Source organism: Etheostoma spectabile, chromosome 1, assembly GCF_008692095.1.
Source record: "Etheostoma spectabile isolate EspeVRDwgs_2016 chromosome 1, UIUC_Espe_1.0, whole genome shotgun sequence".
NCBI lineage: Eukaryota > Metazoa > Chordata > Actinopteri > Perciformes > Percidae > Etheostoma > Etheostoma spectabile.
In genome coordinates, this window is record NC_045733.1 from 5,421,551 (window position 1) to 5,444,308 (window position 22,758).

The 22,758-nt window shown below is 39.2% G+C and overlaps 2 protein-coding genes across 2 annotated transcripts; both read right to left on the bottom strand.

Moving 5' to 3' along the window:
* Window positions 1-6,441: 6,441 nt before the first annotated feature.
* slc38a8b (solute carrier family 38 member 8b) lies at window positions 6,442-13,658 on the bottom strand. Its single transcript, XM_032519087.1, has 10 exons — window positions 13,165-13,658; window positions 11,875-12,073; window positions 10,099-10,255; window positions 9,920-10,024; window positions 9,746-9,803; window positions 8,513-8,627; window positions 8,280-8,427; window positions 7,929-8,131; window positions 7,651-7,702; window positions 6,442-6,951 (listed from the first exon to the last, which is right to left on the bottom strand). The coding sequence occupies exons 1-10, from the start codon at window positions 13,351-13,353 to the stop codon at window positions 6,849-6,851; spliced, it is 1,329 nt and encodes a 442-aa protein (XP_032374978.1). The 5' UTR covers window positions 13,354-13,658; the 3' UTR covers window positions 6,442-6,848.
* A 1,712-nt stretch (window positions 13,659-15,370) lies between these two features.
* nrn1lb (neuritin 1-like b) lies at window positions 15,371-21,635 on the bottom strand. The gene is made up of 3 exons (XM_032519101.1): window positions 21,368-21,635; window positions 19,140-19,287; window positions 15,371-17,431 (listed from the first exon to the last, which is right to left on the bottom strand). The coding sequence occupies exons 1-3, from the start codon at window positions 21,423-21,425 to the stop codon at window positions 17,128-17,130; spliced, it is 510 nt and encodes a 169-aa protein (XP_032374992.1). The 5' UTR covers window positions 21,426-21,635; the 3' UTR covers window positions 15,371-17,127.
* Window positions 21,636-22,758: the final 1,123 nt, after the last annotated feature.

Here is a 22,758-nt window from a genome sequence, read left to right on the forward strand (position 1 = left end):
GATGCATTTCATTTATTATTTTACAATTATTATCAATATTATTAGCAGAGGTGGAAGAAATAGCCAGATCCTGAAGAAACAAAAGTAACAACACCACAGTGTAAAAATAATTCTGTTCAACTAAAGGTCCTTCATTCAAAATTGTACTTAAGGAAAAGTACAAAAGTATCAGCATCAGGTTCAAAGATTATTCTAATCAGTAATACATCTTTTAGGTATCAGGCAGCCTGAAGCTAAAATTACAGAACTTATTTATCTTGTGAAATCTAAAACAAAATGCTTATTCATCCCCAGGACATTGGGTTTGCTGCTTTAGTTCATTCACTGTTTTGACTAACATAGATTGTAACTCTGTAGACGTCATTCTGATTCAACATACATGGCTCAATGCTTCATGATTGTCATTAATATCTGTGGTATTTTCCTGACAAATGACCATGTTTATACCAAAATAAGAGAATGACTGAATATAAAGGTGAGTGTTGAAGTAAAGTAACTTTCATCATTTTAGGTTGGATTCAAAATAATTTGAGTCTGAATAAACCGTGTGATCTGCTATTCTACTGGATTTGCGTGTGTGTGCATCTTTCCAGCCAGATTATCCTCAGTGAACTGATTCTAGTCATCATGTTATATAATTATTAGAGCTCTCTACAGTGTGAGCTGATGAAAACTGTTTTAATACAATTTTTGAATGGGGTTTACAATCTGTTCATATCTCGGCATTCACTTTTTCCCCCATCCAATATACTTCACATTGATCACATATTCTGCTATTGAAAAGGTAATTCAGGCTTTAAGGCAAATATGTTACTAAGTAAAAACAGGACACTCACAGAAGGAGTCTCATACATTAATGATGGACCTTTGGGACATCCAGTTGCAATTAGGATTTCCAAAAATGGTGGGCGTAAACATTTTGTCCGATTTACTGCTGCAGTGACACCTCTCGTAATATTAATGTCCTACAGTTCTATCCAAATGCAGGTAGAGGAAGGCTGTCAATTCAGGCAGGTATTTGAAGAGGTTTGGGGAAAAGGAACAGCTTCGGCTGTGGCTCAGTGGTAGAGCGGTTTGCCTGCCAATCGGAAGGTTGGTGGTTCTATCCCAGCCCCTGTAGTCATTGTCAAAGTGTCCTTGGGCAAGACACTGAACCCCGAGTTGCCCCCGGTGCTGCGCATCGGAGTGTGAATGTGTATGAACGTTTATCTGATGAGCAGGTGGCACCTTGTACGCCAGCCCCGGCCACAGTGTATGAATGTGTGTGAATGGTGAATGTTTCCTGTAGATGTAAAAGCGCTTTGAGCAGTTGTTAAGACTGGAAACGCGCTATATAAATACAGCACATTTACATTCTTTTGGAATGCTGGAGAGATTTAAAAACAAATGATATGAAGGTTAATCCTGAAAGCAAAGAAAACGATCAAAACTGTAGTTTGCATGGTAAATCGAGATAGCCAGCTAGACTATCTGAGTTTTCTGCTGCACAACTAAAATAACTTTTGAACATAGGAACACGTTTACTGTGGAGGAAGGTCTGGCAGAGCGAAACGATTTGCATGCTAACTGCTAAACCCGATTGAAATAATCTATTTAGTAGGCCTACATGCTTGTAGCTCTCTCAACAAGGGCTGACCTTAAGATTATGTGGGGAAATTGGTTTTGGGGAATTTTGTTTTGAAAGGGTGTAGAGCCATGTGAAGAGAAACATGCCCTTAGGGGACAAAGAGAGCTCTGAGTCTCAGATCAAATGCAACAGCATATATCACAATTGATATCAAAGCAACTGGGGGTTTTAAAGGTTTTGTGTGACTATGAAAAATTTAAATGTGCTCTGCAAATGGGAAGAGAGACAGACAGCACATACTGTGTGTGGTGTATTATTCCTAAAGGGCAGTCACTCTCCAGTTCCCTCCAACAATCAGCTCAGTCATGTCTCCACTAACAAATCACTGAGTGACTCTGCCAGTGACTCTCTTTTTGAGTGTGTGTTCTGAAGCTGCAAAACTGTAACACAGACACAAAGTTAAATACCTAACTCAACCATATATCATTACGTTAGATCGTATTCTGTTAGATTTTGTACATTACTTCTACTTCTTTTTTTATTGAATGGATGGAATAAACTGGAGGAAGCTGTGCTTGGATGTTTTGTGTCAACTTTAAAAACACCAGTGCTTCCCTGGATTTGGTTATTTCCTCTCTGTCCATAGCATCCCAGTAAGCACACGGCACATGAAACATAATCAATGAAATGTTGTACAGATATCCATGGTTCCCAGAGGATGAATTATAACAACTTTGAACACCTGAACTTTCATTGAGCGCCGTTATCAGGTTGGAAGTTAAAGTTGTCCAATTATTTTGGTTAATGACCAAATACTTTTGTATGTTTTTGTATATCTTTATGTTATTAAATCATCAAAACTACTCCACTGTTTACTCTTGCTCTCTTTCGATTACAGCTCCGCTTTCAATACAATCATTCCGGACATTCTTATCTCCAAACTGGTCAGTCTCGGCCTCCCCCCTCCCACATGTGCCTGGATAAAGGACTTTCTCACCAATCGGCCCCAGACTGTGAGACTGACGTCTCCTGGGCAGGCAACACCACAGCGGTCATCAAGAAGACCCAGCACCAACTACCCTTCCTGAGGGTCCTCAGAAAGTTCAACCTGGACTCACCCAGCTGCTGACCTTCTACCGCTCGTCCATCGAGAGCCTGCTAACGTAGAGGGTTTTAAGGTCAGCACAGAAGATCATTGGCTGCCCTCTCCCCTCCCTGATGGACATCTAAACCTCCCACTGCCTCAGCAGAGCAGAAAACATCACCAAGGACAGTTCCCACCCCGGCTCGGATCTGTTTGACCTGTTGCCCTCAGGTAGGCGCTCCAGGTACATCAGAGCACGGACTAACAGACTCAAGAACAGTTTCTTCCCAAAAGCCATAACCACTCTGAACTCACACATGCACTGACTTCACTTCACAGCCTACCCCGGGCCCCTAACTTTCGTGTGTGGTGTGTGTGTGTGTGTGTGTGTGTGTGTGTGTGTGTGGTGTGTTGTGTGTGTGTGGTGTGTGTGTGGGTGTGTGTGTGTGTGTGTGTGTGTGTGTGGTGTGTGCCTACCTACGTAAAAGGACATGGAATTCTGTGCAATTTCATTACAGTGCAATACTAAATATTTAACCATTTAATTCATTACAGTGCTTTATTTATTTTTAATACTTAACCATTTAATCTCATTACTGTGCAATATTTAATACTCAGGACTTTTGACACTTCAAACTATATTTCTGCTTAATGTGTATACAACCCCTTTATTTCTCTACTACTTTATATATGTATATAATTGCTCTCAGGACTGTGCTCCACATTCCCCCCCCCCTCTTTTTTTTCTTCACTACTTACTACTTACATATTTATATTTTTGTGTTAACACTGTAAAGGGGTTGCTTGGATCTCGTTGCACAGGTAGGCTACTGCACTTGTGTATAATGACAATAAAGGCATTCTATTCTACTGGCTCTACTTTTGGGTCCGCCATTCTCCAAACTCATGAAATATGAATCTGCAGCACAGGACACAGAGGTAGTGACAATGCAGACAAGACCATATCAGTTTTAACTGGTATCTGTCTATGGATTCATTGGCTACAAACCTTAGGCTTACTTATTAACAGAAATGCTGGAAAATGCCAGGAAAAAAAATAATTAATTTATCTGTTAAAACCTTACACATCTATTACATTTATATATTTCACAAAAATATGCACATTAAAATTTCAGCTAAACTTTTATGTAAAAGTTAAAATTGTTAATCCAATCAGATGGGAACAAGAGATTAATCAGTAAATTGATAATTTGTAGTTGTATATTGTAATATCGATCATTGCGTAAAACTACAAAGCGATCGGTACCTGGGTAGCTCATCTGGTAGATGTCCTGTCTTCAGCTGTCCTATACAAATAAAGGCCTAAAATGCCCAAAAAATAATTTTAATATAAAAAAAATTATGCAACTACTTTTGCCAGCATGAAAACATTGAAAATTGAAAACGTTATTTTGTCATTATGTTTAATTTGCAAACAATATTTTGTCTGTAAATGCAACACAAGAGCAATGTAGTAGGGCAGATACACTGAACATTAAAAGACTGGCATAGCCAAGAAAGACATTAGTCCACTTCTGGTATCACAAGTAGGATTTAATGTCATCCTGATCTGCTGCGCTCACAGAAGGTGAAGGAGGCCTCTCCTTTACCTGAGCTCATTCCCACTGCAGCGATTATCCTGCAGAGTTCAGCCTGGAGGTCAAAGATCTGCTGTCACCACTTCAATAAAGGCCTGAGTAGCAAAGTGATGGATACATGTTATCTCCATCATGATAACCTTGATGCATAGAAAACAAGGTCATGCACAATACATGCACACAACCATGTCATACATAAAGGATGCTGCCAGATGCACACACAGTGACAATGTAACCTCCCTCCTTGTTTAGTCATAAAAATGGCGCTAAATAGCTTGCTTCCCATTCGGTACACAAAAGGCATCCAGATTTCAATCGGCGTGACAGTGACTGTGAGAGAAACTACACACACACACACACACACACACACCACACAGTAACGCTTTTATCAGAAACAATTAACATTTAAAAGGTTGCCACAAATTGCCGTTTCATTAATTAGGACTGTAGAAGCCTACAGTCCAAGTAATCTTTCAATAACAAAGTAGCTACAGGGAACAGCATAATAGAGAACTGGAAATTGTTTTTCACGGGCCGAGGAAAATGAAAAGATAATCTAACGCAGAGAATAATGGATGATTTAAAACTGTGCTTGTGGATGCCGCTTTAGGGATTGCAAGGTTGGTTTGCCGGTTGGAGCGCCACTTTGGTCCAGACAAAAAATACATCAACAATTATCAGATGGATTGCAATGGAATTTTGGTGCAACAGTCATGTTCCCTTCAGGCTGAATTATACTGTAATAACTCACTTTTTCTTCAGTTTGACTTGATCAAACTTTCTCCATGTTTTCTTTTATTCTTTTTCCTGCCAAACAATATGCATTCCCATCAGCCTCAATTGTAATTTATGTTTAGTGGTAATTAGCAAATTACTTTACATTACATTTATTTAGCTGAGGCTTTTAAACACAGTGACATACAATAAATGCATTCAACCATAGATATAACCCCAAAAATGCAAGAACATGCAAATGTTAGTATGCTATTACGTTAAACTAAAATGGTGAACATTACCAGTTAAGTATCAACATGTTAGCACTGCCACCCTTGCCAATTCTTAGGCCAATTTTTTCAAACACCTCAATAGTTCAAAAAATGTCCTACTGGACTGAAACTAATCTGAAGGCCAGTTGCTCCAGTTGCATGGCACTATTGTATCCATGTTAGCATGCTGACGTTAGCTGACATCACCGTTGTACAAGGCTCACAGAGTCACTATATGGCTTTATACTTTTATTTTTCTTTCAGGGGAATTAAACAAAGCAATGTCTAAAGTAAAGTCATACAGTAACTGAGAAAGGTAAGCCATTCGATCCTTTGTGGAGGCATAAAAGTATAAAATGAGTTAATCAGAGAGAGAACTGAAATGCTAAGCTCTTGGTAGGACTGCTGAGTTGCATTCACAAATCTGTGGGCCAGTTGACAGAGAGTGCAACTGTAGGTTTCAAGAAGGAGTTTGTGGGATTTTCAAGGATTTTTTTCCTTGCATTTAGTGGATTTATTTTGTCATTTGGGCAGCAGGTTGAAATATAATCCCATGGGCTAAACACAAGTAGAGTATCACAGTTTGAGGTTTTCCCTTAAGGACGTTAACGCTGCACGAGATGACACAAATATAGCTGAAGCGTCCATAAGGAGCAGCTGTGTGTTTTTAAATGGTCTATTTTAAATTCTTACTGTGTCTGTTTAGACAGATAAGTACGTGAAGTTGGCATGTCTAACATATTACTTTTAAACAGCCCCCTCGAGGCACAGATATGGCGGCCATTTTCTGGATTCACTGTAAATCATTACTCACTCATACATTAATACACATGTGTGCACATGCACCCTCACAGGCAGCCTGCCATAACTCCTTTGAGCTTGAAGTCAATAAACAACTAAAGGGATATTCAGCATTCCTCAGCCATCAATCTGTGCTCAATGAAAGCTGCAGATTTATATCACTCATATGATGTGTGTATGTAGAAGGCAGGGGAGAGAGATAACTCTTGTTATCATCATAACAGATGTAAACATGCAAAGGCATAAACCCCATCTGTGTATATAAAAAGAATTGCCTTGCTTAGTTGATATAAATGTGGCGCACTCTTGTCAAAAAGATCCCTCAGATCACAATACAGAGGCCAGATAAGTAAATAATGCTTCAGTAGTGCAACACTGCCCCCTACAGTAGGTACAGTAAGTACAGATGAAGACTCAAACAGGCAACATTTAGTGATTTCTCATTTAATATACTATAAGTATATTATTGGCAGACCAAATTAAATACTAAACAGATGCACATATTCAAACAATATTACTTCTACACATACTTAGCAATTAAATAGTAACAATGCATTCTTCTCTTTGACATTATACACTTGTCCATTAAAAATCAATTAAATATGATATTTATGCATCATACACACATAAATATTACATTCTCACATAGTAAATATATTCTATATCCAGTTAGTGTAAGACCTTGATAAGGATCATATGTACAACTAAAAACCACCTTTACAAATGCAACTTTCAGTTGTGCAAAAAGCGCTGTGAAGTCACAGTGAAGCTGCTGCAGATAATGTAGTGGTGATATGATAACTGTGAGAAATTCAGAATTTGTGGCAAAGCTCCATGACCGCGATGGTTGTGCTCTGTCCAAAGATAAAGGCTCCAACTACAATGGTTATGACTCCCCAAACTGTTAAAATCACCCTGCAATGCAAGAAATTAGGCACATCAAGGCAAGTTATTAGGCTTAACATTAATTAATAATCATTTATCATTATTTCCTTTATTCAAACATCCTCATATTATAACACAATTCTATCAAATCAAATTACTTTGTAAAGTAATGCCCGTAGAGGCCATAATTTTCTTCAAAGACAAGCCATTTGTGCAAAATGAGGGACACTTTTCTTTCTTCCTTTCTTGAGAGACAATGCAGTCCAGTTCAACTTGTACACTGATGACTAATCGTCATACACGGTTGTGGACTGTGAACTTGCATCTCTTTTGTCATATTTACTGTGCGGGATGTGACCTCTTGCCATGTTTGTATGACCAGCAACAGTTTTTTATGTAACCTCCTTCTTAATAATTTTCTAGGAATGTCACCGAAAAAGTATTATGGTATTAATCATAGAGACAATAATAATATACCCAAGTAAATATTCATTGACTAAAAGACTCTCTCGGTTACACCAGCAGTTGGAATTAATTCATTGGAAGTGTATCAGTTAACCACACGTCACTATTGTCCCTATAATACGCACCAGTCAAATGATTATGATGAGGAAAATTCTCTCTTTCTTAGAAATTATTAACTAATTAAATAAATAAATAAAAATTATAGACCTGTAAAATAAAGCATTCTCATTAAACTCTCATACAAGTAAGTAAGTTCTCACTCACCTGACTCTTGGAGACACAGATTCAGTTTGCATTGTGAACACTAAGCAAAGACCTGCAACATAGAAACACACACTGCCAGGTTACCTTAATGTGTCAGGATTATGGGTTATTTGTATAGCACCTTCCATACAGGTTAGTCCAATTCAAAGAATGACAAGAGACTGACAAGCTAATAAAAAAATAAATTGAATATGTGAACAATTTAAGCCATACATTACACATTATGTCATTGCAAACACAGATACATACACATATTAAAGATAAGGTAGTTTATGTACCAGGAAAAATAAAGATGAAGAAGGCACTAATTCCTCCAATGACACTGATGATGTCCCCCATGTCAGGGACAAACATGGCAATGAGAAGAGTTATGGTGATCCAGATCACAGTAAGAACGACTCTGCAGCGACTCTCAAATGAATGAGTGACAATTCCACAACGACGTCTTTGAATACGTAGCATCAGGTTCAGGATGACAGATCTGTTCCACACATACACACACACACACACACACACACACACACACACAAACACAAACACACAAACACACACATTCATACAACATGTTAGGGGTTGAAACACACAAAACCTCACACAGGACAAAACAAAGCAACTGGAGTGTAGCTCACCTCCCCAGAAGAAGAATAATAGGATAAATGGTGATTATTGATATTCCAAAAAGTAGTCTGGAAATGATTATGACCACATCATTTCCTGGATATGACAGCAAAATATCGGAGGCAACCGCCCGTCCGAACGTCAAGAAGCCATACACACCTGGATATGGAGAGAGTACATGTGATGATTGGCTTTTATGTGAGCACACAATGCTCTGAGGTTGATGTTTTAGAGGTGAACTCACCAGTTAGAGTGTAGATGAGTAAACAGAAAAACATGGAGACCACAGAGATGGCCGTCCAGTGGAAGAGCTTCTGGTTCTCCATGCTGCTGTAGATGGCGATACAGGCTTCATGGCACTGCAAACAAACATTAGGGTTAGTTTCCGGGGATCAGAGATAGTTACTTTGTTTTTTGTCTTTATGTCCTATTTAGGTATCCAGAGTCATGGTTGCTTTTTGTAGTTTTTTGAGAGTATCTTTAACATTGATGATCTCAATACATGGATTCCTATGGGATCCATGTATTGACATGTGCTATACATATATGCTCCCTTTAGAGGCTTGGAGAACTTCCGTTGTGTAATCTGGATGCAGCGTTATTTTCGTTGCATTTGATTACGTGGTTTGTGTGCTTTTCTTTTTGCATTGTTTTTTATTTGCATTGTGTTTATGTATTTGGTTGTGTTGTGTGTATATGCAGCTTGTTTGCTGAATACTGCACGTGTTGTCAAATTAATGAAGTTCTCCATCTCCATCTCCATCTTCCTCCGCTTATCCGGTATCGGGTCGCGGGGGCAGAATCTCCAGCAGGGGACCCCAATCTTCCCTTTCCCGAGCCACATCAACCAGCTCCGACTGGGGGATCCAGAGGCGTTCCCAGGCCAGGTTGGAGATATAATCTCTCCACCTAGTCCTGGGTCTTCCCCAAGGCCTCCTCCCAACTGGAGGAGTGAAGTTAACGAAGTTGTTTTCTTAATTTGCTTGTGTTTTGTCTATTTGCATGTGTTATCTGAAGTTGCAGGGCGTTTGCCCCGATCGGCCACAATACCAAATTTTGTTGTATATTGCAATTTATTACCCTTTTCTCCAACTTCAAATTTTTTCAATTAAGTCCCCAAAAAGAAACTTTCTAAAAAGATTAATGTCTCTGTTTGCATTTTGGTTTGTTTTTCTTTGCATTTCTAAGTTTGGGCATTGGCAAAACAATTCTACCATCAGAAACTGCCTGTGATGTTATGGCAGGTAAACTTGAAAGAGAGCAAAGACCTCCAGTGCTATTAGTATTCAGAGCAAAGCACTGCAGACAGTAAAACTAAAAATAATTTGCTCCACATGCTTGTTCAGTTGTCTGTTATTGTTGGTTGGTTTGTGATTTTACATTTCTTTGTGTTTTCTAAGTCTATATTAAACCACTTGAATGTTAAGCATCATATTGACTACTTTCAGTCTCAAAACCAAGCTGAAGGTGATCCTACCTGGAAGCCAAAGCAGATGGTCGGCACAACACTGAACATTGAACCCCACGAACTTACACTGAAACACACACACACACCACACACTTTTACTGATGCACACAAAACATCAGCTGTGTAAAATGAGAAGCCAATGATAGACACACACATGCATCCATCAAGAAAAGTGTTACTGACCCTTGGCTGTGCTCTGGAGTTATTATAGCAACATGGCTCTCCATCAGGTAATATTTGACAATCACTGCCGCACACAGATACGTAGCAGCCAGCGTCCCCAACACACTGGCATGAGGTGAAAAGAGTTAAATCACATAAACATTTACACTCAGCATGTCATCACAGTAAGTGCCCTATACCTCGTGTATTTCTGGATGCCGATTTCTTTTGGGATGGACAGGGGTAGGATAATAAAGAGGCACATGATGAAGAGGGCAAATCGTTGGTCGGTGTACCAGTGATATGGCATCTCTCCCTCACTGAACCCAGTCACCGTCTGATATAGAGAAATACACACTGGAAGGAGAACAAACCAGAGTCAAAAGTCTGCTGCAACATGAAGACATAAGAATAGTTGTAATATAATAGTGTGCATGCTCAACAAACCATGTACAGGTTTGTTAACATTTTGTATTGGTCTAAACAGTCTGGTTTATGTTATTTTAATGGCTGAAACATAACACATAACATTAGTGGATGACCATAAAGTATAAAAACAGAACCTTTATAAAGCACTTTATCTTACTACAGGTGCCCGTCCATCTGATCTGTGCTCTGTGCAGAATTTCTTATCATATTGATTTTTTTAAGGGGTGTGTTTGTAAATCCAATCAAATGCTCTGTGTAAAACTGGAACAGAGCAAAAACATTAAAGGTATTTGAAGCGGAAGGGGAAAATGAAAAAAAGATTAGCATTTCTGCTCCCAGTCACATGTTTTAACCTAATTCTAGCTAGAATGAAAATTAAAGCGCGGACGATTTGTGATCTGAGAGAGATTAATTTTTTGACATTGGAAATGGCTGGTAAATTTATCACTCAAGTACCTTGATAACATGAAAACATTGTGGTACAACACAGGCACAAATCATTTTATTCTTATTGACAGGTGATTGTGCCATAACGGCTGTTTAGTGTGTAGTAGTCTCGCATTGCCAGACCTATCTCCACAGCGCTGTGTCAGTGCTGGAGTATGATCTGGCTACACTGCTTTTCTATTCTGGGATAGAGACAAAAAAAAACTCTGGCTTGTTCGTATTTCGTACTTTAAACCAATAACAATCGTGCCGGTCGGGGCTAAGCCCTGGATGCAGCGACGGTGTCCCTGCCAAATAGTAAGCAGAGGTAGTGGAAGGGGAGGGGTGTCAGGCTTTACCCCAGCAGTGTGCATCTGGTAAGCCAGAGTAAGTGTGGAGAAAAAGTTAAGAGAAAGGTTCTAGTTAAGAGATAGAGAAACAAGTCTTTGACAGTGTTCTACAGAATAGAACATTAAGTCAGTAACAAACATGGTTGGGGATGTAATATTTGTAATGAGGTGTGAATGAATAAGTTGTCTCATCACTGTAATCTACAAACCTTCAAATAAACCCTAAATCAATGATTTAACTGCCTCCAGGATTTCTGCCGAGTTAAACTCAATACTTCATAAGACCTTTTTCTTATCACTTACATACTTTTAATACCTGTTTCACGGCCACACCATCCAAAAAAGTTGGGACAATGTGGTCCATAGTTATCAATTATTATATAACATCCAATACAATAATTCCTAATGATATAATTAATCACATTAATGTGACCAGGAAACAGATAAGCACCATAACATGAATGGATAAACTAACCGACTAAAAATAATTAATTAACTTCAAGTTTAATAGATTTTCTGCTACCATTGATACTTGCCCAATGTGGGACATGCTGTAGCGAGCAGAAAAGACCGTGTTTGCTACAGGTCTGATGAAACTCCACAGAAAAGAATTGAACAGCTTAGAATGCTTTTATTTATTTTATTGTAAGGAGAGGGGGAAATAAAAGTAGTAGCTTGTAAACAACAGCCATTGACCAAGTGGTCCATTCTGAGTAACGAGAGAGCCTACATGAAAATAACTTAATTCAGCAGTGATGAATAAGCACTTACATTTCTCCAGCTGGTCCTGCACCACCACCAAGAAAGCGACACATATCATGAAGAGGTTGAAGCAAAAACAGACTTCACAGAGTTGACCCACAGCTCCTCCACACACCTCTCTCACTACGTCCTGATACGTCTTCTGTCTGCTGACTGATGAGGCATAGCCAAGTATGACCAAACCGCTGATGAGGAAGACCAGTGAAACCTGAAGGGCGTGCACACACACACACACGCACACACACATAGAACACACACACACACACACAAACACACACACACACACCATGAACGGATTATTTAGACAATAGACAATGGGGCCTGTAGCGTTAAATAGTTTAAATGTTTCATCACTATGTAAATTCTTATGTTTTAATGTATTTAAAACGCATGCTGCAGTTGGGTTGAGAAGATAGGATTTAATTCAATGGTGTAGGCTCCACATCATGCTGTTTAATTATCATCATTTGTCTCAAGGAAGAGTAGATTAAGACGGCCCTTTTGTCTCTCACTTACCCCCTCTCTTCCTCTGTCTCTGTCAAATAGATCAGAACTAAAAACTATTAACATGTAGAAAGAAACCGATTACTTCACAGCAGGAAGTAGGCCTCACCTTCTGTCTCCAAACACCTGGCGTCTCAGACTACTAGACTAAGAGAATAGAATGTTGATTAACTGCAGAACTTCCCACTTACATGATAATAACCTTTAGATCCGTGTCCGAAAAGGACCCCAATGGGTCAGAGTTAGAGCATGTCCTTCCTTATTGGACAGCGAAAAAACCAACAAGACACGTTAACTTTAGCAGCTAACTTTATTTTGTAGCTGTTTTATAGGAGAAATAAACAGGAAAAGGACTTCAATGGGATCAGAGGAGCCCCCGGTTCTCTTGGGCCCCTGGGCCCATTCTTGGAAAGTCCTAATTTAAATCCATCCATCCTGCCAATCACACACACACACACACACACACACACACACACACACACACACACACATACACACAGACACGCACACACATTTTGCTGCAGTGCAATGGAAGTTCCTAAAACGGAAGCTTCATTAGAGTTCCCCTGTGAAAAAAATGTGCCTCCTTCACACCAGCGAGAGACTGAGGAGTGGGGAATCTATACATGTACAGTCTGTAGCAGTAGCCTACATAGCCTATAAAGCCAGGTTATTCACGATAATCCCATAAAGTAGAATGTTGTATGTATTCATGTTGGTGTTGTATGTGAACAGTAGCCTATCACTTTCTCTAAATACTAACAGCCGTTGGTAAATGTTGCAGGTGATCCTCACCAGCTCCACACTGATGGCGGTGGTCACTCCTCCGGCCTTTTGGAAAGCCCAGGGGAAGTTAAGAAGTCCGGCTCCCAGCGCAGACTTCAGCATGATGAACACCGCGCCGAACGAGCCGAGCCGCGGCGAGTCCGCGTGAGACGCAGACCGGGCCAGCAGGCTGATGCTCTCTCGGGCCAGTTCCTCCATGATCCTGAACACAGCTCTGAGACTCACAACACTGGGAGGAGAAACTTTAACAGACACTTTTCAGAACTATTTATATAATATAACTGACTCTTTCAAAGTTGTCCAGGTCTTTGGTTAATTCTTCTGAGTTTCTTGACAAGTAAGCCAGCTGAGTGGGCTACCACGCAAATATATAGCCTACACTCACGCCGCGCACACACGACTCATGTGGTCTAATTGGACATTTTGACTATTAAACATTTCACTCTAAGGTGAGAAATGTGTCACTAAAGTGAGTATGTTTGCTTGTCTCTCTCTCTCTCTCTCTCTCTCTCTCTCTCTCTCCTCTCTCTCTCTCTCTCTCTCTCTCTTTCTCTCTCTCTTAATACCACACTTTAAAATGTTTCTAAATAGATTTTGACATCAGGACCTCACAATTAGAAAGCGTACCGGTATCTAATGATAAAGCTGGCTGATTCTGGCACGCATGTCTCCTCTGTCTCTATACCTTCAACCATCAAATTAAGGCAAAAATGCCACAAAAAAAGAAAATTAAGCAGGACCCACCGGCACAAATTTTGTCAGCTGATTTTGTGGTTTAGTAGAATATTCCCAAATATATTTTCAATTACAGTAAATGATCACAAACCATTTCACACAGTAACCCTGGAGCTCACAGTTGCCAAAATCTTTAATAAATGTCAGTCGATCAGCTGCTAGTACTCAGCAAACCGATTTATATATCGTTATGGTGGGCAGTGAAGCTTACACTGTTGTTACATTATATTTGCCGGGAGAATAAAGTCCTAGTCATATAGATTGGATAGTACAATCTACTACACATGGAATTCATAATCCTATCCATGGTTGATGCTACACACCATCTGTTAAAGAGCACTGGTCAAAATCCCATGGATATTGTTCTACATCTCACTTTCAGCTGGCAGGAGAAATCTTTCTTAAGAAAGATACATTGCAGAATGTAAGGGCTTTGGGGCACCTTAAAAAAAATGTCATGATGATGTTGCATACTTTCTCAAGTGAAATGCACTACAAAGAGAGGTCAGAGTGAGCAGGCGCACAAAGGTATTCTGGGGACAGTTCGAAGATCTAGTTAGTTTACCCTCCAGGCATGCGCTGTTTTCAGAAATATCTCAGGATTTCACTTTATTTCAAAAGGCCTCATCATTTTTTAATTAAGTTGTTCAAGATGATGATGATCACTAGATGTCATTATTAAAGAATGTGTTGAAATAATGGATTATCAAAAAGAAGATTGAACAAATATAAGACCTGACAGAAAGGAAATCCAGAGCAACATACAATTTGATTTTTGGCAGACCAAATGCAATAGGAAAAACATACATAATAATAATAATAATAATAATAACAATAATAATAATAATAATAATAATAATAATAATAATAATAATAATAATAATAATAATAATAATTAAACAAAAAAATCTTGAATGGAATGAAGTAACTTAGATGCCTGGTCTTTAATGATAATGTATAATTATTGTTATTATTGTTATTATCATTATCTTTAGAAAAGTGTAGATAAACAGCTACTGTTTCTATTAAGTACTAACTGACTGTGATAATAGACACAACTGATGTTTGCAGATGTTGACAGTTCTGCACAGGCACACTACCATTAGATTCCTTCTCAAACTACCGGTATAGTAACACCTTTTTATTTGTTCATATTTTGTATGTAAAAACCATTCCTGGTCAATATGTATTCATTAAAGCTCTGACCAAGTCTGGCGGGAACGACAGCGACAGATTTGAATGGCCATGGTGACCTGCCACGTTTTGTCGTCATGACTAAATCAGGGTTATAATCTGGGTTTTAAACATGTAGTTTGTTGCAGAAAGCAGACAAAGCCATAGAGTCTAATTTCAGATCAAAAATGTAATCAGGTACTGCAGATGTGTACAAACTGCAACTGGAATCAACTGTATAAAGCTGTCAAAAGCTGTCAAACTGCATGAAGCAGCACTATTTAAATCAGCCATTAAACCTGTAAACTTTGGGTTACAGAGGCTGCATGGTGGCATTTAATCAGTGTAACACATGAGCCTTTATGCAGAATATAAAGCAGGATGTCCACCTAAGGTTTCAGTGACCGCAGCAATAACTTCTTAAATTCCACATGCTGCAGAAATGAAGTTATGAAGTTATCACCTCTGACCTTTGAATGCCATACCTGGCCTCGTCATGTTCAATCAAGTCTTACTTCATGACAATGCTGACACAGCGATACGCCACACAACCGATCATCATTCACTTTCCAGTCAGAGTATTTATGCTCCATGCTCTGAAGGCACAAAGACTGTTTTCAAGGGTTTCGAGATGCAACCTGCTACGCTGTAGACGAATAAGATTAATCTGCTCATCATTCTGCTGTTATGAAACAGTTTAAGAGTATTAAGATTACACACACACACACACACACCTGACACAAAAACCCATTAAAAGCAACAGTTGCGGAAAGAAAAATAACTGCATTGTGTTTGTCAGCATTCTTTTAATTTAAGGTTTTTTGTTGGGTTAAAAATCAAAGTGAAACAAAGAGGCATGTACCACTCTGAACTGCTGTGAGAAAATAAAATACTGCAAATAACAAAAAACAGAATATAATACAGTAAATACATTGGTAATGTGAAAAACAGTGAATAAAATGCAGTTGATGATTTCATAACAGCTCATTATCAATGAAAAGTTGTACAACATTAAATAACATTACAGCAACCGTTAATGTTAAAAGGATGGAACTTGGAGAACAATTTCTCCCTCTTTAATAGGATGCCCTTGCACTTGTACTTTGTGATTATTTTGTATTATTTTGTATTAATTCCCATGTGTTTTATTGTGTGTGTGCTCTGTTACGTATCATTTTAATTGCCAAACAGGGGATGCATAAAGTTATTAAATTGATTGAAGTGAAACATTAGTGCACATAACAGTTCAGAAAAGAAAAAGCAACATATTAAAGAAGCAACGGAAAACCACTGCAAGGGGGCCAATGAAATGACAGTGTAAACAAGTGATGTCATTTTGCAAAATCATGCACACACTATTTGCAATGCAATTGTGTGATGCTCCCACACAGAAATCTTATTTGAAATTGTGTGATGTTAAACTGGTCAAACAAGGTGATAAATTAAACTGCACACAAACACAGATGCACACCCTGTAAGAATTCTCTACTCTGGATCACACCTGATTGGATCACAAGCTCATCTGAACACCTGGCATCCCTTAAAATCTCTTTTGTCCTGAAAAACAATTTCATGCAGTATTACGGACACAGTAGTGATAAAAAAAAGTCTTTACAACACATGTTTGCTCAAATTTTCTGAGATTTGTCTTTTGGATAAGTGATCTCAGTGAGTTGTCTTTTTCTTCTCTCCCTACATTAACTGTTTCTTACTCCAACCTCTAAAATAAGACCAAACAAAAGCACAAAATATGAATTGAATCACAATCAATCATCCACACAGTTTAGTTGACAGCTACCAGTGTGCTTCATTTAAATATGAAAGTAACTTGCAAGGTATGTGATGATCTCAACATTATTTATTTAATGCCTAAATGCTCTAGGTAAGAAACACTGAACCAAATGTTTCATTTTGATCCAGTATTTAACTCCTTATTTTAGGACCAATATGTAATCATGATGAGCCTGATTGAGCGTGAATAGTGTTCTCCCTCATGTGTTTGGATCATATGGGGGGGAGGAGGACACTGACGACCTGTCTGATTAAAAGACTTAGATGGGTTAACTAACTCCTGAGCAGCAGTAGTAACGTGCTGCATACAGGGAACATCAGTGTGCTGAAGGTGGGACTGTGCTGGTTTGTTTGCCCTTTCAGTGTTTCCTGGTTGGTCTGGTCAGAGGTGGGAGGGCTCTGGGGTGTAGGCACAGTGCTGGGTGGGAAGGTGGTGCGGCTGGCACACATGTCATAGAGGTTTCCAGAGAACTGTGTCTTCCTGGACTCTTGTCTTAAAGACTCCCAGACGGCTGCTGCATCTCCAGGGCAGCCGACCAAGGCTGAGTTGGCACAAACATGGAAAGCATTCCAGGACCTTCAAGGAACCAGGACATGAGGAGATGTCAGCGTAATTAAGGGAAGGTTGCATTCACACCTAGGCATATAGTTTGAAAAGACTTGGTGCGATATGGGGTGAAGTTGCAATATTGTTGCATTTTTCATTTGGGTCGGTTTGCCTTCACACTGCACTTTGTCAAACATGCTAAACATTATAAAAAAATGAAAATCTGAGTGAACTGGCGGACACTTCTGGTCTCAGTTAGGTGTGTAGCATACAATTCTGGGCCCTGTAAAATGGCATTCTCTATTGGCCCCCTCCCCACATCCACAGCATCTTTTTGAGCCCTCCTTACATGAGGGCCCTGTGTTCTCAGTCACCTTTCCCCTCCCACTCTGACGCCTCTGGTCTCAGCAGTAATGGAGCAACATTAAATTTATAACATTTTGTTTTTTTGTGGTTTGCTTTAGTGTTTCTAATATTTTATAAGAAGGCAAATAACTTGACAACGAGTGAATGACGAGGCCGGCTATGATGACAGAGAGAGTTGTGTTGTTACACAGACGACGAGAAACGTGTGTTCATTATAAGTTATGGATTTGAAAGTTATCATCCCTTGAATCATGTATAAGTCCATCAATTGTGTGCAAGGTTGAAATTACAGGCTAGTAAATGCACTGTTTTTGGTTCACTTCCTATAGTTGGGTCGGATTGCATTCTTACCTAAAGTGAAGCAAACTCCAAAGCACTTAGACCCCCTGTTTTTTTAAACGGAGTGGAATTCGGTTGTTCGGTCCACACCAGAGATCAAATGAGCTTTCACACCACCCCACACGAACTGGACTATCTAACGAAACGCTCCGGGATTCAATTAAAATGGCCTATACTGCTCTGGTGGGAAAGCAACCTGAGATACAGGTATGGTACATTATTACAGTGATGATGGGTAACACCTAAACAAAACACTACTAAAGACCTTGAGATGTTTGACCCTTCATCCCAGTGTTGGGTGTGGTTACAGGTGCAATTAAGCATCATTCTGACCACGTCCAACAGAAACAGACTTTCCAGTCTGGTGTTGAATTACTTTATTGAGTTATAAACGTTTCCTTTTTAGCCTTAGTTTATTTAACACATTTGGATATTCCAAAGGATTTATGTAAAAAACATATGTATTTCTGTAGTGAAACATATATTTTGTACTTATCAGCCTATTAGTTTTACGCCAAGAACGTAACTACTGTTTCCCATTTTCCCTGTATTGGATTTCTTGGGAAATGCGAAATAGTTTGGATTTGTATTGCCAGGAATAAACTCTAGTCAGCATGCTAACATGCTTACAATGCCAATGCTAAGCATGTTTAGTAGGTATAATGTTTACCATGTCTATCATTTTAGTTTAGCATGTAAGCATGCTACAGCGACATTCGCTAATTAGCACAAAACAGAATGTACAGCTGAGAGGATGAGCAATAGTTGTAAAATCCAAATGTCAAACTTATTGCTGAGGAAAAGTCAGGGCATCACTAAAATGAGTGGGAATCAGCAATGTCGGTGCAAAATTTCATTAAAAGTGGTAGACTGCCTGACACTAGCATCCCTAGCGCCTTGCTACTAGCAGGGCTAAAACGACTAATCATTTGAGCAGCTATAAGGATTATAACTTTAACCATGTAGGGGGTAGTTGTATGAAGACAGACAAGGCGTTACAGGATGGTTACCAAGTTGATGGGCAAACACACACCTGCAGATTGCATCAATGTCCTGTGTGCTCTGGTCCTTTTGTGTTTCGACCAAACTGTCTCCAAGTGTGAGTAAACACTGAGCAAAACTCTTGTAGATGGAATTACATGAAACAGAAATTGCAGCTCCGAAACACATAGGGGCTAGGCCTAGTGGAGAGGAATAGACAAGAGAAAAGTATATTTAAATACTATTATATACTAATTTGGGTATAAACAAGTATACATAAATGAATGTGTACATGGGGATGAGTTAGGGATGAGAGACAGAATCAGAATCAGAATCAGAAATACTTTATTGATCCCCGAAGGGAAACTCTGTGTTACAGTTGCTCAGATAAGAAATATAAATAAAGAAATAAAGAAATATAAGGAGTCTGGATATTTACAGTTAAAGGAATATTATGATACAGTATTTACATAAATAACATAATTAAGGTGTTGCAATGGTGAAAAGTAATAATAATAATAATAATAGTAGCAGTTGAGTATTGCACACATTACAAGCAAGTGTTATTGCACAAAACAGATAATATTGTCCAGTTTCAACCTCTCTGAGTGTCTGTGTGTCAGACACTTAGAGGGAGGAGTTATAAAGTTTGATGGCCACAGGCAGGAATGACTTCCTGTGGCGCTCTGTGGTGCATTTTGGGAGAATGAGTCTATCACTGAAAGTGCTCCTGTGATTGAGCAGCAAGCCATGGAGTGGGTGCGAGACATTGTCCAAGATGGCATGTAGTTTGGACAGCAAACAAATAAAGACAAATACAATCACTAGATTCTTTGGGTCAGGGATTTCATCTTAGTTATGTTAATAGAGACATGATACATCTGTTGCTTAGCTGGATCAAACAAATACAGAAATATGTTGTATTCCATTCATCTGGAGGGATTATGCAACCTCAAAGCCTAATTCAGTGTGGGACTACAAAACCTTGTGTGAGCTGTCTGATTGCAATGATCAGCTCATACATAACACGTCCCTCTGAGCCCAATTTGAGTTGTGTTACTGAAATATTGAAAATGTGCTTATAAAGCTTTGACCAGAATATTTAAACATAAAGAATAGAGGACATTTGTGCATAAGCAGAATCATTGTGTTTGAGTTGTCAATCAGATCTCCTGTGAAAAGGACAGTGGCTTTGTTGTTGGCCCTGGAGACATCTGTGGACACATCCAGTTGTCAGCAGCCTTGGATGCGCTATTCCAGGATCAAAGGTAAAGTGCACTACGTGGCCAAAGTCTGTGGCTACAACTGTGAATATTACACCTCAGTCCAATACCATGCATATTCATTTCTTTATGAATCCAAACTATTGGCAGAATTTATTGGTGGCTATCACTGTGCAGATCTTTCATCTAACATCTGTGTCTTTTCATCCAGTACATGTAAACATTGTCTGTGTGTGCTTGCTTTACACTCTCTTTGCCTCCCCCAAACTGTTTTTGGTTGGAAGCACGCTATTTCTGAAGCATTGATATATTTCTCTTAATTGTAAGTTGAGTCCAAAGCTTTCAAATCACGAAAAACAGAAACAGAGCTAAGTAGACAGGGGAAAGTGTCCACATACTTTTAGCCACATAGTTTAAAAAACAGAGCCAAGTCAACCTTAGCAACCACAAGTAGCACTAAACCTGAAAGTCAATTTCATTTTTAAAATCATATATTTACTTTAAAAAAAATATGCATTATTGTAATTATTTTATAAATTCTTAGCATGATTTGACGGCAAAACAGTGTCTAATTCTCTTTAGAAAATCCTTTGTAAAAAAAGAGTTTCATTCATAAAACCCAAACGCTAAATACCCTCAAAAACAATAGAATACACACCTAAATACGTGAAGTTGTAGGCTACAGCAAATGTATGTACACACACAACCAGTAGAGAGAGAGAGAGAGAGAGAGAAAATGTGAACATGAGGGGACAGTGAGCATTTCATTAAGGTAAGTGCATTTGTATAGCCTACCGCGCCTCAATTTCAGAACAAGCTAAATGGTATCCTTTTTCAGCTATCTTACTGTAACTGCTTTTTCATCAACCCTGCTGGAATTCCTCTGATCAACCTGAGTTTCAAGTGCACAGACAGACACATGAGGAAAACTGTAAAAACCAGTAAGAGTGCACAACATAGGACAGACAAGAGTGAACTCAGCACAAACTGTTTCTAGAAGACTTAAATGCACACAGTTAACAGCACATTCAGACAACAATTAAAGAAATATCCTTACTGAGGCAGAGAGCGATGGACAGCAGCATGGTTGCCTTGCCTCGTTGGGACTTCATCATTTGTTCCACAAGTGTCGTGGAGCTGAGTTCCACCTTTGAACCAGAGGCTCTGATGTGAAGCTCCCACTGGCGGTAAGTCCAAAGAGTCCCAAGTTACTGCTTTAAAATGTGATGTGTTCTCCCATCCATTGGGAATTCATCAAATTGCAAAAGTACAGCAATGCACAGAGGCACAAGCCGGCTGGATTAACAGGGAAAGGGACCGATGCTCGCAGAGAGTAAGAGGATGCTGTGTGTGTGTGTGTGTGTGTGTGTGTGTGTGTGGTGTGTGTGTGTGTGTGTGTGTGTGTGTGTGTGTGTGTGTGTGTGTGTGTGTGTGTGTGTGTGTGTGCAAAGAGAGCTTGGAGGCATCAGACCAATGACAGCACACTGGATGGATTAGAGTGTTCTCATTTCCGGTCTTCAGTATTTAGAACATTTATTTGCAACATTCATATATTATAGGTCTACATATATCATGATTTAGCACCATCTCTGCCTTGTTCACACACATTTACCTGCTGCAAAAACCTGATTTTACTATTGAACAAGGAGTTTGACAGTAGAAGAAAACATGATCAGAAGTGTCAGGAGGTTTTTCTTTTTCATGGGAACAGATGGATGACGTCCCACTGAGGATAAGAGAATCCAGCTCACCTGGGAGTCCAACACAGATGCGAAGCGCCCTCTGAGAATATCAGCAACCCATGTGATAATCATCCATGGCTGGGTCATGAGGGGTTATTGAAAAAGCGCTGTATGTGGTACATAGTCTGAACTAAAGAATGGACAGCAGCAAATTACACATGGAGATCCTGTTTTAGATGGGTGATTGTAAACCCTTTAACTTATTTCCAACTTTTCTCTTACTAGAGCATCTGTTTTACATCCCCCTTCTCTTTCTCACAGCCTCCAAATCCCATGCTACGCCCCCCAGATGGCTCACACTCTGTGCATTAGTATAAATCCTGGTTCACATCAACTGACACAGGAGACATGGTAACCCTTTGTTAATCTGCAGCTTGAAACAACCATTAACTGCAGAATAATCTGTTCCTATCTGAAGCTGTTGTGAATCAATACATCAATGGGAACAACTTTGGGAGCAATTCCAGTTGTGAGTTTATTAAAAATATCTGCTTTTTTACATTCTTACTCTACAGATGTGCTCAGGATCAATCAAGTTGGATGGGATGTTTCTGTGAAACAAGACCGTATGTTGGAGTCATTCCAAAATTTTCTGAGATATTTCAGCTCTCAGGACTTTTGTTATTGTCACATGTTGTTGCAACCCTATACTTAGGATGCCTGGGAGGATCCTGTGTGACACCCTGTCCTTACAATTCAGTGTACT

Coding starts and splice junctions, on each gene's coding strand:
- slc38a8b (XM_032519087.1), bottom strand. CDS start 13,353: ATGGAGGAACTGGCCCGAGAGAGCATCAGCCTGCTGGCCCGGTCTGCG. Junction 12,074..13,164: donor CCGCCATCAGTGTGGAGCTG/GTGAGGATCACC, acceptor CACGCCCTTCAG/GTTTCACTGGTCTTCCTCAT. Junction 8,132..8,279: donor ATTATTCTTCTTCTGGGGAG/GTGAGCTACACT, acceptor TGTGTGGAACAG/ATCTGTCATCCTGAACCTGA.
- nrn1lb (XM_032519101.1), bottom strand. CDS start 21,425: ATGATGAAGTCCCAACGAGGCAAGGCAACCATGCTGCTGTCCATCGCT. Junction 19,288..21,367: donor GTCCATCGCTCTCTGCCTCA/GTAAGGATATTT, acceptor CCTCTCCACTAG/GCCTAGCCCCTATGTGTTTC. Junction 17,432..19,139: donor GACATTGATGCAATCTGCAG/GTGTGTGTTTGC, acceptor GGTTCCTTGAAG/GTCCTGGAATGCTTTCCATG.